Source organism: Myripristis murdjan, chromosome 15 (assembly GCF_902150065.1).
Source record: "Myripristis murdjan chromosome 15, fMyrMur1.1, whole genome shotgun sequence".
In the NCBI taxonomy this organism is placed as follows: Eukaryota; Metazoa; Chordata; class Actinopteri; order Holocentriformes; family Holocentridae; genus Myripristis; species Myripristis murdjan.
In genome coordinates this window covers 8,437,347-8,453,854 of record NC_043994.1, presented here as the reverse complement: position 1 = coordinate 8,453,854, position 16,508 = coordinate 8,437,347, and the positions used below count along the sequence as shown (strand labels likewise).

General features: G+C 39.3%; 1 protein-coding gene across 1 annotated transcript in view; it reads left to right on the top strand.

The window, feature by feature from the left end:
* Positions 1 to 5,874: 5,874 nt before the first annotated feature.
* kif20ba (kinesin family member 20Ba) overlaps positions 5,875 to 16,508 on the top strand; it is a 91,030-nt gene continuing 80,396 nt past the window's right edge. The window contains exons 1-7 of the mRNA XM_030071056.1: positions 5,875 to 5,978; positions 8,019 to 8,127; positions 12,364 to 12,453; positions 12,801 to 12,920; positions 13,251 to 13,389; positions 14,497 to 14,681; positions 16,128 to 16,182. Coding sequence (XP_029926916.1) covers positions 5,977 to 5,978; positions 8,019 to 8,127; positions 12,364 to 12,453; positions 12,801 to 12,920; positions 13,251 to 13,389; positions 14,497 to 14,681; positions 16,128 to 16,182 — 700 coding nt within the window. The 5' untranslated portion in view covers positions 5,875 to 5,976. The remainder of the gene's footprint in view (positions 5,979 to 8,018; positions 8,128 to 12,363; positions 12,454 to 12,800; positions 12,921 to 13,250; positions 13,390 to 14,496; positions 14,682 to 16,127; positions 16,183 to 16,508) is intronic.

Here is a 16,508-nt window from a genome sequence, read left to right as displayed (position 1 = left end):
CCCACACCATGTCAAGTCAGTTGAGATCTGACATCGACCGCACGCATTGCTGTAATGCAGTGGTTCCTGACCCACTCCTCAAGTACCCCCTGTACTGGAGGTTTTTGTTTCAGCTCTACTCTTTCACACCTGATCCAATTAAGGCCTATGCACCTTCATGCACGCCCTCTTCAGGTAGATCTGTTTCAGCCAATCAACATGAAGCCCTTAAATGGATCAGGTGTGAAAGAGTAGAGCTGAAACAAAAACCTCCAGGACAGGGGGTCCTTGAGGACTGGGTTGGGAACCACTGCTGTAATGACTGACAGTCAACATCTGACCAATCAGTTTTAAGAGCGGGGCACCACTGCAAGTGAAGCAATGGTGACAGAAAGACAATTTGAATCCAGTGCAAGCATGAGGGAAAAAAAAGAAGAAGCCCCAGCTTCACTTGAAGGTGGGTATGCTATTTAAGTAAAAATGTCAAACTTTGGCTGTATTATACACTTCAGCTGTAATTCACAGCATGAGAGTCTCTACAGGCTACTGGAGATTCAGTTATTCACAGCAGCAGACATTACCATTCATTAAATGGCCTGTTAACATCTTTATCTTCACATCGCATTTATCTCTTAAGTGTCAACATTTTGCAAAACATCTCAATATTAATGTAGCCAAATAATAATTATTATTATTTTTTAATTATTTTGTACCCGTTGTACTCTTGGCAGGCCTCATAACAAAATTTGCCTAGGGCCCCAGATCAGCCAGGGGCAGCTCCGTGCACCAGAGTTCAGTTAGGATGTTCTCACTATACAAACAAACCGCACCAAGCGGGCAAACACACTTCAGTTCAGTTCAACCAGGTCAGGCGCATTGTAGTCATGTGCTGCCGGTGTTGTTATAAATGCACTTTCACAAACACGTTTCCACCCCCCACCCCCACTTTTTTTTCCTGAGGTAGTCTTTGATGAAAATTAATTTTAATTAATAACCCAAAGGTGCTTCAACTAAGCACTGAGTGAAGGGTCTGAATACTTTCTGAATTCACTGTATGTGTACTTGGCGCCTGTCATCCCCCTTTAAACAACACAGAAGGCCGTTTGTACTTAAGCAGCTTTTTACAACCCATGGGTACGTGTCAAGGCTAAGCGACCTCTAGTGGTCGAGTAAATAACAACCGCTAGAGCATTGAGTCTCTCGTCAAGGACCCACGGATTTCATTGAGCGTCATAGCCCTGGTAAGTCCAGCAAGTTTTGTGTAGCCTATATGAATAGGAAATTATAAAAATGAGTAATATAACTAAATTTAAATAAACAGTTGGACCAGTGATCAGAAGAGGGTTCGGCTCAGGGAGGAAATGAACAGTCTTGAATCACACAATATTGCAAATTGGTAAAGGAATGGTACCATGTATTGATGAAAATATAAAAAAAAAAAAAAAAAAAAAAAAAAAATGCAACAGAAATTATTACACTTGGAAAATGGCCATTTAGCGTTCTTCAGCTACAATAAAATTTCCAAACAAGATTCACAGTCTATAAACTAAACTAAATTCTTTTTCCACATTTCATTTCATTGCACAAGCAAAACAATATACTCAAAACCTTACTGCCAGTTATGGCAACAGTCCATGTAAGTGTAATCTGTATCCATGAAAGTCATTCGTTGGAGTTTACACATTACAAATTATATTTTTTGGTTTATTGTTTACAAAAAAAACTAACAAAACTAAATTCTTGACAAATTCTTCTGACCACAGAATCTTCTTCCAATTCCTGGCTGTCCAGTTCTTATGTGCCTGGGCCCAATGACACTGGGCTAGCCTCTGTCTCTCATTGATCAGGGGCTTCTTGATAGCCTTGTAGGACCTTAAGCCATGATCTAAAAGTCGGCCACATACAGTGCAGGATAAGGTTCCTGCACACATCTCCATTGGGGACATGAAGTCCTGGTTAATGGCAGGACGATGCTTCCTGGACGAGTGAGTCAAACTTGTTCCATCACTTTCCATATTACACTTGAGACAAACGAACAACATTTTGAAAAGATGGATAACAAAATCCTTCATATCTTTACAGGTTCTGGGAAATCGCAGAGAGGGCCAAGGTGAGAGACCTTCTTCTAGCTGAGCTGGTAAACAGAACATGGAGCATTCAGGCCATATTTATTTAGTATCAGCTCCATGAAGTTCATGTTGAGACTAACACTCCTGCGATGTGCACAGGCCTGGACTGCAGCGAGGCGCCACTGCCTCACTCACATGGAGCAAGAGCTGCAGGAAGAGCTGCAGAGAGAACATCAGCTTTCACTGCAGTTTGGCAGGAAGGTGAAACCCAAATCCAGAGTGACACTTTATAATAATGTTCCTTTACAAATGAGTCAAAAGATGCTCAAAAACATTTAACTGAGCATCATGGCTACATTTATAAAGTAGTTATAAAAATGGTTATAAATCTATGTGACTATTTACAAGTAATTCAGGGTTAGGTGAAGGGTTAGAGTCAGAGATACACGTAACAAACATATGTACAGCTGTTTCAGTCAATTTTCTTTCATGTTCACATGCATTCATAAATAAAGCAATAATCACTGTTTAGTAATTTATATACATTTATGAATATACACTACTCACAAAAAGTTAGGGATATTCGGCTTTCGGGTGAAATTTCAGGATGAACCTAAAATGCATTATAACCTTTACAGGTGAACTTAATGTGACCTCCTGTAAACTTTTGAATGCACATGCCCAACTGTTCAGTGTTTCAGTACTTTTTGCACAAGTTGCTGTTCTCTAACAAGGAGTTTAACGGCAAAATTCATATCAGGCGTTTGATGCTCCAGCTCATCGAGGTCGTATCATTAGGGAACGGCTGCTGGAGACTGGGTTACCTCAGATGGAGTGGCCTGCACTTTCTCAGACCTGCATCCCATAGAAAACCTATGGGATCAGCTGAGTCGCCGTGTAGAGGCTCGGAGCTCTGTACCCCAGAACCTCAATGTCCTGAGGGCCACCTTTCAAGAAGAGTGGGATGCCATGCCTCAGCAGACAATAAGTCGACTTGTGAACAGCATGAGACGTCGTTGTCAAGCTGTAATTGATGCTCAAGGGCACATGACAAGTTATTGACACTGACATTTTTTGTTGTGGTATACCCACCACTGTTGTTGGCTTTTGTTTCAAGAAATTGTTTGAGATGAGGAAATCACCAGTGTATGCTTCTACTTAAATGCCCTACTTTCATGATATAATATCACTGTAGCGTGAACTTTTTATATTTTCCATAAATTTGACCCAAAAGCCAAATATCCCTAACTTTTTGTGAGTAGTGTATTTGTATCTACTTTACAAACATTCATAAGTGTAGGCGTGATCATCTTTTAAATATTTATTAATGCCTTATTAGTAATTTGTTAAGGAACATTATTATAAAGTTTTGAAAGTTTAGACAATATTCATATATTACTGTTGTACCAACTATAATGTAGCAGTCACTCAGCTTCACTGAACCTCTCTTTCTCTCCCGTTCACATGAAGATCACACTGGAGGGCCTTCAGATGCTGCTTTCAGCCGTCCATCCAGCAGCAGAGGAAAATGTGGAGGCCATCCTCCTGTCCCTCTTGGACAGTTTTCTGAGAGCTGCTCCATTTTTGGACAGAAACTGTGGCTTCCCCTCGCTGCTGGAGATGCTTCAGCGGTGTGTTGGCAGCCTGGTAGCCCAGGTGGTGAGAGCCGCTCTGGATTCCCTCCTGGAGGAACCAGAGGTTTCTGAGCAGCTCTCCCGAGCTCAGTGTCTCACCACGGCCACTGCCGGGGGAAACAGAGCTGAAGCTGCTGCTGCTGAAATCAGCAACCTGCTGGCCAGCACAGTAGCTCCCAGCCTGTTTGACTTCTGCCACTTCCCATCTGATTTACTGGGATGTATGTCTGCATCCGTGGCCCAGGAGGTCGTGGCTCTGGTCCACAACAACTTCTTCGTGCAGCTGCGCTCCTTCAAGCTGGTGGGCTTCGACGACAGCTTCTTCACCGCCAGGGAGGCTGTGGTCTCTGCCGACCAGCAGATGGACTGCAGAGTCCAGACTGCTGCGTCCGGCAAGCCTCACTCTGAGCTCAGCACCTCTGAGGGGCTGGAAGAGGTGTCTCCACACATCACTGACCACCAGGACATTGTGGTAATCCCAGCTGTCTCCACATGGCCTCACAGCATGTGGCTGTTTGGAAGCAACAACAACCTTTTTACAGAGTTTCATTTGATTAAAACTGTTTGTCTCCACAGTCTGAGAATATGTCCTCTCTCAGGATGGAGACGGTTGTGGACAAGCTGCACGACCTTCAGCAGAACACAGCAAAGGATTCTGGGAAGGGAGTGTCCCTGCGTCAGGATTCAGACTGTGATGTGATTTCCCACATCGTCTGTGAGGTAGAGGACAAACCAAATCTAAAGGGAAAAAAAAGATGTGTGGTGTGTGTAAATGAAAAGTCAGTTTATAAAGCAACTGTGTGTTTTTCCGTTGGCTCTTCACTCAGGATGCTGTGAAGGAGGAAAACCTCATCACAAAGATCTCAGGCTGCCATGGTGATGAGGCAAGAATGAACCTAAAAACACTGAAATATATTTTGTTGGTGCTTCTATTATGTTATATTTATACTCTGTGTTATTTTTTGTCTCAGACTCCTGAGGTTTGTGGGACGGAGCCTGCAGAGAGTGACAGTGAGTTGTTGATCTTTTTGAATTATGAATAAAATTTTAATTGACATTCATAATGTTAACATGATGTAATACACAGCACTCTGTAACTCCCCAGATGGCATCAAGAAAAAGAAGAACGGTGTGCGAGCCTTCTTCCATAGAATTTGGAGGACGTTGAAATGCTCCTGCTGTGTTTCCAGTGAGGAGTGAAGCCTCCACTCTCAAATAACAGGCTCCTCAGCAATAAAAAATCATAACTTTTACATTTACCGGTACTGTCAGTTTGTCATTTGGATTTTTTTTTTTTTTTTTTTTTTTTTTTACACAGAAGTGATATGAAAAAAAAAATCTTATTTACCATTATGTTGGTGTTGGAGGTTAATTTTAATTTTAATTTTAATTTAATTTAATTTAATTTAATTTAATGTTACAGGTTTGGCTAGTCTTTACAACAGGGAGTTTTCCTCACTTCATACTTTTCTGGAGATTATTTACTGTCATTTAAGAATCTCAGGTTCTCCCAACTGCCAGTAAACAAATAAATAAATACATACATAAATTAATGAGTGAATGAATGAATAAATGAATAAATAAATGAATGAACATACAGATTTAACAGTGATCATGAAAATACGTTTTTTGTGGGTGTATTTGGTACATGAAGTGACACGACTGTTGGACAACAGGGGCGCTCTTCTTATTTAAGCTCAGATGTCAGCCTCTCTTTAAAACCACAAAGAAGAAGAAACCCGAACGCTACCTTCATGTGATGTGGTAAATATTAATGTCATGACTGTAGCGCTGGCAGTGTGTATTTTCACTGGCGCTTATTTTGTCATATGTATTTTTTTCCTTTTCTTTTTTCAAATAACCAGCAGCTCACCTGTTTAATTAATTCATCCTTTATATTGTTACAATTTTGGAAATGAAATATATCCATATTCCTTTATACATGGAGAACATTAAATTGTGAACCTAGTAACTGGGAACCTAATAACCACTATGTGATTAATAATTTTCTCTTTACCGATTAAGCTACGAAAATATGTCAGTCAACTTGTCACTAACGACGATAGTCCTTTGTGTTGTCACTGCCGACGACAAGCGCCTTCAATTTGTGATTTGGAAAATCAAAAATCAGAAGTTGTAATGAACACTTGAAAGCACCGTTTAAAAAAAAAACAGAAGCACTTCCGGTTTGAATCCGATTGGTCTGATTCAAAATAAGACCGCGGCTGTGCTGTATTTGACATACACAAAGGAGTTCCCTTCTGGCTCAGCCTAATGTCACTTACGTACCTCTCATGTAAGTCTGTTTTCTTGTTAAATAGTGGCTCAACTGCAACAGCTTCGTTAAACTGAGCTTTTATCGGCGAAGTGAACGGACATTTTCTCTCGGTGCTCGGTGAAATCAGTTGACAGGTGCGGTTGTCCCGTCAGCAGATCTTTTTAGGCTAGCTGAGTTAGCACGAAAAGTTTCCTATCCGGTCTAGTTTCTGTAGAGACTTAACACAAAAGACTTGCGCAGTTTTCCTAATCCGCAAAGAGGCACGGTAGCTTATAAATACCTAGCTTTTACTTGGTATACATGCTGTACACTGAGCTAACCTGCGCTTAATTTAGCAACGTACCGAATTTGGCCGCTTGTCATTCTGCCAAAACATTGTTTCAGCCATGGAGGAATAACGTTGTTGTTAGCCAAGCGGCTTGATGCCAGCTTAGCCAGGCAAATTATCAGCTGAATTTACCAGCTCCTAAATCATGCTATGCAAGGTGTATAAGTTTTACCAATAGCCAAGGCAATACTAGCTTGTCAGTAGCGTTTGGCGTGTAGCTCTCTCCATATAAAAGGCGTTAGAACATGCCTGCTTAGTCTGCTTAGCTTCAAACACTTAACCCTCCTATTATCTGTGGGGCCACTTTGACCCCATTCAGCGTTTAACGCCTGTAAATACACATTAACATTTTTTGCTTCATGTTTAATGACTTTCCTTAATTAAATGGGGACAATTGGGTAAACGAATAATAAATATTATAGTATGCTTTCAAGGTCCTGCACACTGAGCTACATACACAGATGGATACAAAATGTATGCATCTGTGTTTAAATTACTGGGGTTAAATTGACTCCAGGCTGTTTTTAGGTGTGTAAAACATCTAGCCTATGAAATATCAGCATTTTACACACATTTGTTTTATTTGTTTTGGATGACACTGAGGCACTATAACATGTCATTTATAATCTTTAAAAAACTCTCAATTAAACATAATCACACTTGTAGTCCTGTGACAACCAGTCATAGTTGATATGACATCGTGGAGTGGAGGTTGACCTGTAGGATGTTTCACAAACTATCTGGATAGCGGCTGATGTCTGACAAGTAGACACTAAAATGACTAACACAAACTCTACGCAAAAATTACCTTGTCCTTAGGCAACGGAGACATGAATGAGTAACTTAAATATTTCACATGACTAAACATGGATAAAATAATTAAGTGGTGTCAATGATATTGAAAGTCTTTTACAGTAATTAATTTAATTCTGCAAAAATCCAAAGTAATATGATGAAGTTATTCCAACTGTACAGCTCAACACTGTAGATAAATTCTGTTTCCCCCATTACAATATCAGGCTTCTCAACTGGAGTTAGTGAATTTGAGAGAGGAAAATTGCTCCAAAAACAAACAAAAAAGCTCCCACCCATTGAGTTATTTTACATATTAGATTTATTTTATGGTTTTATTTTCAGTTCCAGATTTATTTATAAATTATTTTGAATTTGATGCTTTGTGATCCAGATTTTTATTATTACAACAACAATGATAACAATAATGATAACAACAACAACAACAACAACAATAATAATATTAATAATAATAATTGTTATTTTACATTTATTATTATTATAATTATTATTGTTTTTGTTGGGTGGGTGGGTGGGGGAGGGGGGCTTTATATTGGCCAATAAATCAGCTATCAGCCTTTTCCTATCTATCGTTATTATGTTGGCTTGCACTATTGGTTGACTGATTCCCACAAGGACTTGTATGGGGGGAGTGAGAGGGGAAAGTTATGTTTTACTTAAATGGCTTTTTGGGTAGTCAACAAGACACATTACGTACCTGACTCATAAACTTGGGTCACAATTTTTAATGCAGTCATTTTCTAGAAGTTTAAATTACTGGAGTCAAACTGACCGCAACTGATATAAAATGTTTGTATGGTTGGATGGTGTGGTGAAGTTAGTGTATTTAACTTATGTAATTAACTGAGTTCACTGGAACTTTGCCTTCCTTGTTGTTATTCAGTGTGACCCCACCTCTTCTTGTTGATTTGTCACAGGATGATGGAATCGTGCTTCAACAGCAGGCTTGAACGACCGGAACCTGTAGATGTAGATGATGTGAAGAGAAACCTCTCCTCAGAGTTCAGCGCCTTACCAGACTCACAGGTGTGTAGCTGTCTAATTTTAATGTTGAAACCCCAAAATCAAACTTGTCAAAAAATAATTAAATAAAGCAACACGTGTGCCTTGGCGACAATGGCTAGTCCTTAAATTCACCAGACACTGTTAGGAGTTTTAGAAGGACTTGATTGGTGTTGTGAATTTTTGATTGATCAATCTAAAAATGACGAAATGTTGTGCAATGTTAGTTTACAGGAATGGTATACTGGCAAATGCTGTTCAGTGGTCAGGGAATTTGTTGAAGTATACAGTTATGAGCATTTAGTTGTTGGTGTTGTAGTTTTTGTTGCAGTTAGATCTTCAACCTGACAAAGTTGTTGACTGAATTGCGTTAGTTTTTTGACCCAAATGATTCACATTCACTTGACAGTCTGAAATTACCTTGTTTCATTTTGCAGTGTATTCAACTTGCGTGCTTTTGGACAGTCACTCTTCCAGCCTGTTCTCATGTCTTTTCATCATAAGACAAATGTGTGTTCTCAATTGCTTGTATGCAGACAGTTCACATACTCAGTGGCACTACCTGGTATGGCTGAAAGATTTGGTAAAAAAATATATTGTGATCGATTACCAGATATTGCCATTGTGATATGAGTCATGATATAAAAAATACAACTTGTAAGCCATAGTAGCATAATTTATTTACAACAATGTTTTGAGTCTTTGACACACATTTTACCTTTATCAAAAAATTACAGCTCTTGTGATTTGGATTTTGCACTTAGGTAATCGTTCGACTAATTGTTCAGCCCTACTACCTGAGGTGACTTCACTGTAAGTTAGGCACATTTTCTGCAGGACATCACTGCAGTAACCTGCAGCTTTTTTTTGGATGTATCCATTCACTTGCATTAAAAATAGTTTCTTCACCACCTTACTTTACAGTCATTCATTTTTGCACATTGACAACAGGGAACTTCTCACACAGCTGTGGTCTGTTTGCCACTGAACCAATTCCAGAGGATCAATTGTTTTCCAGTCAGGCTGATTCAACTGACAGCCCTCTAGCTTAGCTTATTTTAAATTAGATTAGATTTACTGTCAGAAGAAAGTGAAATTTGTCTTGTTTCCAGAGACACACTGTTCACAGACAGGCAGGATGCACATACAACAACAACATTAACATGTACTGATATGCTAATAAACAACTATACAAATATTGCACTTTAGTCTGTCACCAGTACGCCATCCTCCTTCTCCTCCCAGCTAGTCATCCAGTTTTTTCTTATTTAGCATTTTTATTCAATGTTGGACAAAGGAGTTGTTGAAAGACTATTTGTATTCCTCAAATAATTACACAGTTTCCCTTTGGAAATTGGGTAATTATTGGGTAAGTATTTCTGTTGCTGATTCTGATAAGACATAGGATGGATCAGTTGTAACATTAGCAGCCAGAGTCAACAATCTTTTTCTATGTGCAGTTTAAAATCCTCCATCAAGAGCTTGACCAATCATTCAAAATATATGCCAATAATCTGGACGTTAGACCTCAGCTGAACACAAAAGCCAGCTGTACCATGCAGTATGCATATTGCATAATACTCAGTATTACTGAATGGTAAAAATTGTAGTAAAATCTGTCTGCACCAAATGATCTCAATCTTCTAATAGATACATTGAACTTTACTGCAGATATGATCATCTACATGCCTATTCCAAAACAAAGCAGATCAAAGTCAAGCTTTATAGCACATTTCATACATATATGCTTTATACAAAGTGACAATGCAATCACAACATGGTCATAGAAGTGCAAAGGCAGAAAATAAATGTGCATACCAACAGGTGTTAGAACAGTTATATAGAGACAGTGAAGAATATAAGCTAGTCTCCACATTACTTCCCAAGGATTTATAGGAGGCAACTTTTTTAGTCTCAGCATTAGACAGAGTGAAACTTCGCTGGAAGACCAAAAATTGCTTCCTGTAATTTCCTTGTGTTAATATAAGGGCTTTGTTCACAGTCCTCCCCTTCCACTCCATCTGTACAGTGCTGTTGCTTGCTAGAATAATCATTCTAATATAACAAGGACTATGTTTACATGCATACCATATTCCGGTTTGGGTCATATTCTGGTTAAGGTAACGGCGCTGCGGCAACTGGAATATTCCTTGGCATGTTCCTGTGTTTCGGCGTATTCCACTCTTTTACGTAATGCGACACTCGGCCGAGGGGGGCAGCAGTACGCGTATAGGTGTCTGGTCTGCCGGAAATACAGACAAAGAAGTCTTCTTCTGACGCTATTTCTGTGTTTTCTCCCATCAATATACTCCATGATATTTAAGTCATTCATTAGCTGAAGGAAGTCTGCAGACTCCTGGCTCTTGCTGCTTTTCGCCATGCTGTAGTGTAAGCCATGTCGTTTTCCCCATAGACGTAATATACGTTTATGTCTGTGGTTTTCCCCGCTTGCAGTAACCATAGCAACAAAGATGCCCCAGAATTCCTTGAGCATCGAACATGCGGAGTCGTGACTGAATATTCCGTTTCGGGGCATTTTCCGACTAAGGTGTTTACATGCCTCAATATTCTGGTTGGAACAGGCATATGCCAGGGGTCTTATTCGCAATTCTCTCCAACCGGAATATGACCTTAATCGGGTTCGGTGCGTGTTTACATGACACATGTGCAACTGGAATATTGTCATTATTCCGAATAATACCAGAAGATGGTGTGCATGTAAACGTACTCAAGGACAGAAACACTGTAGTCACAGTACTTCAGTATGTACCCATGTGGATAATTATGTATTGCAAATGTTTTGCAGTCATCTGTTTAAAGTGTAAACAAAAACGGTGTGCTAACACACCCCTGTGGTGACCCTGAGTTAGTTACAATGGACATTGACTGTATTTGATTGACTTAAACAAACTGTGCTGTGAGAAAGGTATAGTAACACTGTATCAAATATGGATTAACCTCCTTTTCATGATCTTTTCCAACAGGGCCTCTGTCTGAACTGTGTTAAATGCAGATGTAAAGTCCAAAGAGTGCCCTGGCTGCAGATTTAGTTTTATTCAAATATTTTATTATCAAAGACTTAGTTGTAACAAGTATGTCTTCTATACTGTGGCTCCTCTTATATAAATTAGTAAGGACTGAGTTTGCAACCTACTAATTTGATCAGCTGTTGTGCCAAAATTATTTTGTGTGATTTCATGACAATCAGTATTAATGCAACTGGGCAGTAATCAAAGAGTTCATAGTTTGCTCTCTTTGGGAGAGGTATGCTATGTGAAATATTCTACATTTTTGGAATTATATGGGTGACTATATCTTAGTTGCAAAAGTAGATTTCTTCTCTAAACTTTGGGATGCAAGGCACTACTAAGCTGCAAAATCAGTCCAATTCATTGTCACTGGAGCAGATTGTCTTTGTGTTGTTAGTGTTACAGAGCACACTGCCTACAAACAATATGATTAAACACTCCAAACCTTATTCATGTTTAATACTTAATGTGGCTGCTGGGACATCTGATAATTCTGTCCTGGGAAGATCTTCTGTCGAGGAGCTTTTTTTTTTCTCTACTCCATGTTCTAGCTTTAAACATGCTTTACTGTTTCATTCAGTTTGAATCTCTTTTCCCTGGGGGCAACTTCTAAAATTAACAAGGGCTCAGTGCAACACCCTTGAAAGTTCACAAAATGCCTGTAACATTAAATTATGTGGGCAAAAATGCTCCTGTTCTTTTGGAAGAGACATTATTGTATTGTTCACTTAAAAAAAAAAAAAAAAAAAATAGTGAATGCAATGTGATTGCTGTCACCCACTGGCCACCATAGGCAATGTGTGGGAGATGACTATTTCTAGTGCATTTTGTGTGAGAGAATTTTTTTTTTTAAATCATAAAACAACAGCTGAGTATACAGCCTGAAGCAGTAGAAAATGTCGGCACCATATATCTAGCAGATAATAAATGCCCCTTGGAAAAAAATCGAAACAAACAAAAAAAAGAATAAGGCAAATCTTTTTAAAAGAAAATCCATTTAATTGTGTTGGCAATGTGGTTTTGACTTTTGTCTTTCTTAATGTAGTGTTGGTAGTGTAGGAATTTAAATTCATTCTACTGTTTTACAGCAAATTACTCCAGATAAGAGCATCAGCTAAAACTTGAAAATGTTGTCACTGACTAATTCAGTAGTTCTTTGTACATGAATGACTGAATGACATGAATCACTGTCCTGTGGCTTTTGCTGATTTAATCTGAATGTGGTGTGCAGAGTTCCACCTTTGAGGAGACAGAGCACCTTCAGGTTTACCTCCGTATCCGACCCTTCACCTCAGCAGAGAGTGATAATGGTGAATCACAGGTAGGTGTAAATGTTGACATCGAGATGTAAATGTAGTGGGGTGTCCTGAATGAACATAGCTATGTAATGGTTTGTGTGCTTGTCTGTTTGGTTGAGTGGCTCTTGTTTGGGTGTATTTCATGATAGTGATTTAATTAATTTTTGTTTTTATTAGGAATTTATTACAAGCATTTGCAGTCTTGAAGATAGAAGCTCTGCTTGTGTTCTTAGTTTCCTTCTAATTAGGGTAGTGCCATTGACATAAAAGGTTTTATGGGATACTTGGATAAGCACATTTAGCTAGACAAAAAAATGTCCGAAGTAATACATAATATCTGTGTTTCCTGTTTTGTTTGCATTTGTTACAGGACTGTGTCACCATTGAGCACCCTGATATGGTTCTTCTCAAGCCCCCCAGTTCATCACTGTCAGTGAGGCTTAGTGACAAATCACTTCCTCAGCCTGTTCAGCGTTTCCAGTTCTCTCAGGTTGGTGTCAGTAGCGACTCATAACACCTCAGCAACATTCAGTGGAGATAGATTAACTCAAATCATTTTATTTCCAAATTCTCCCTCCATTTTAATAAAACAGAATCAGCATAATGCAGGTGCACTAATATTTCCATGTCATAACATCGTAGGAAAATGAGGTGCACAAAGGATACATAACAATACAAGGGGCTTGAGAATCAGTAGTAGTATTACAAAAAATAATACTGCAATACTGAGCTGTTTATATATTTTATTTTTGTACAGTTATACAGATGAGCCGATGAGTCAAAAGCAAAATGCGCATTTTTTTTTCCCTCATCCCAATAGGTCTATGGTCCAGACACAACACAGAGAGAGCTGTTTGAAGGGACAGTGAAGGGCCTTGTCAGAGATGTTCTTGAAGGAGGAAACTCCCTGGTCTTCACTTATGGAGTCACCAACGCTGGGAAAACCTTCACATTCTTAGGTCTGTTTCACACAGTTGTACATTTAAGCAGGGCTGCACATTTTATTTTATTTTTTAAAATTAATCTGATTATTGCAGCTTGCTAATTGCCGAATAGTTTTTATTTCCTCAGAGGAAAAAGTGTCCTAATTGTATTTATACTAAATGTTTGAAAATGTGACTTTTTTTCCCCCCTCATGTTCCTTCAGATATGTTTTCTAATAAGCTTTAACAGCAAAAAAATTTCAGTTTCAATCTAGACCACATCAATAAGTGATGCAAAATGGGATTCCAATGCATAAGTCCTACAAATAATTTGCATGCTTAAATTGGAATTAGTCTAGGAAGTGTCATTGCCATGAAACTAATTCCTACTGTGTAGCTTATACGTTGGATAATAATAATGCTTTTGCTTGGGCAGTATTTTGATATTGTATTATCATCATGATATGAGACCAGTGATGTAATTAGGTTTTCAATGTAGCAAGTCCCCAGGAGGCCCCTGTAGAAGATAGTGATGTGTCACCTGATGCCTTAGTCCCACAGCAGGGAGGGTAGTGCGGCATTTTGCAACAGTAGAGGGTGGCTTGTGACCTTTTAGATAGAGGGAGAGAGCGACCTGGTGTGGAGTCCAGACTCCAGTCAGTCATTCTGTTGGAGCACCTCTGGCCAGTCTGTCTTGTATACTACAACCATGCAAATGTTGGCTGTGTGACATAAGGAAATCTTATCAGACACTAGTGTAAATGTTTGCCAGAATCTCTTAGCTTAAAGTGCTAGACTTGCTGCAATTATTTTTATGATTAAAAATTATTATTATGATAATATGATCGATCATAACTCATTATCATGAAGGGTAAAAAACAAGTAAAAAATGGCTGGAATTATGCCTTAAGCAATGATACGGAAGAGCGTTTTGACACAAAGGCAGTAGTCCAATCTGCCAAAACATTTCCTCGCTTTGGTGAAATGAAATGGATAGGTGTACATGTGCTTGAGAAATGATCATTCAAAAACCTGTCCAATAAATCATTTGTAGCTGGTAATGGATGTGTAATGTATATAGTATAAGTTGCCCAATCTGAAGTAATCTGCTCACAATAATGTGCTGTTATGTTGTAACCTCAGGTCCAGATGGTGATGCAGGGATTCTACCCAGGTCTCTGAATGTGATCTTCAGCAGCATAGAGGAGCGGGTTTACACCCAGATGAGTATCAAACCCCATCGTTGCCGAGAGTTTGTGAGGCTCACAAAGGAGCAACAAGCTGAGGAGGCAGTTTGTAAAAGAAGCCTTCTCAGACAGCTGAAAGAGGTAAACTCTCAGTCCTGAGTTTCTGCTGATTTTGGCACAACAAACAACGTAGTCATTTCTCCTTGACAACAGTAAACTTCCAGCCTAGGATTTACCTGCCACTGTTTTACTAGGCTACATGATTTTTACGATAAGACCTGGAAATGATGGTTCAAAGAATTCAATTTTAGACTCATCTATCCAAAGCACATTGTTCAAGAAGTCCTGGCCTTTGTCTGTATGTTCCTTGGATTACTTTAGTCTTGCCTTCTTGTTTTTCTTGGACAGTAAAGGTTTCCTCCTTGCACACCTCCCATGAAAATTAAACTTGAGTCTCTTTCTGATTGTTGATGCATGCACTTTCATATCAGCTGCAGCAAGTGCTTGCTGTAGGTCCCGTGATGATATTTTTGGATTTTTTTAGACTTCTTTAAGCATCTTAGGGTCTGCTCTTGGGGTGAACTTGCTTGGAAGGCCTGACCTGGTCAAGTTGGCTGTTGTTTTAAATGTTCTCCACTTGTAAATTATTTTCCGGACAGTGGAATGGCTGATTTCAAATTCTTTTGAGATCTTTTTAAACCCCTTACTAGACTCATAAAGGCTGAATTATGGTTCTGTGTAAGAAGAGCGTACGGGGGTTGTGCGAAGCTTACGGAGATTGTGCGACCACCGCAGAGCCTTGCCACGCGCCTCCCAAAAATTGTAACTACGCGGACCCTACACAGCCCCACAAGAGCTGTGATTGGTCCGCCGAAGTACATCATTTCCGGCATTTCGTTGCAACCGGCATCACATCCTGTTGTTGTGCCGGCCAGCAGCGCCATTTTTAAAACAACTGTTATGTCTCGACTCGTCGGTTGTGTTTGAAAACTTTGGAGAATGCTGGATCTCGCGGAAGAACGCCTGGCCAAGGAGGTGCACAAGTAGCCGCACCTATACGACTCGTCCTCTCGCCATTACAAAGACGTACAGAAGAGCAGCGACCATACGTCACAGGGTCTGCATTGGTGGGCGGAGAATTGTTCAGTGTGTTTCGCAGAGGTATGTTGGACACACGCGCTGCGTAGGAAATGCGTGCTTCACACAACCCCCGTAGGCTCTTCTTACGCAGAAGCATAATTCAGCCTTAAGCTTCAACAATCTTAACACAAAATGCTCTGTAATAACGTTCTAATCATTTACACCTGCTCTGATAAACCTGTGTATAATTTAGGTAATTGAATATGGGGGTGTCTTAATTTAATTTGCACGATTGAACTACCATATCAGCTATCAGGTATTGGCTGAGTCCATAGCCAGTTTTTTTTTTTTTTTTTTTTTTTTTTTTTTGGATGATTTTTTTGCACGATACAAGTAGTGTAACTCCTTTTAAGGGATCGCTCAGTGTGTAGCTCCATGCCTGAAGCCAACAAAAATGCTTTTTTTGGTGTGATTTGTTATGTTTCTGTCTTATGTCTGCCCTTTTAGAGTGAGAAGAGCAGTGCCATCCAGATGAGCTCCACCAGTAAGACTATCTTGGAAGGTAAGATATGAATTTATCTTTTCTTTATTGTCTATTTTTTTTAATGATTTATTTTGTGTTTTTAAGTTCAGATGATTTGCATGCACAAATGGTATGGGGAGGTCAATATTTCTCGTTCAACCTGTTCAGTCTGTTTAACCGTACTTTTTTTCTTATACCCTTTTACTTGTTGTTTATTACTTTCACCAGTCTTGTGTTCCATGTTGTGTATTTTCAGAACAATTGTTTTGCTAGCTTGATGAATATTGCTAAAGTCAAATACAAAAGACAAGAAATATGTTGAATAAAGCACAGTTACTGTATTTTCCCCAGGATGATGCCAGCAA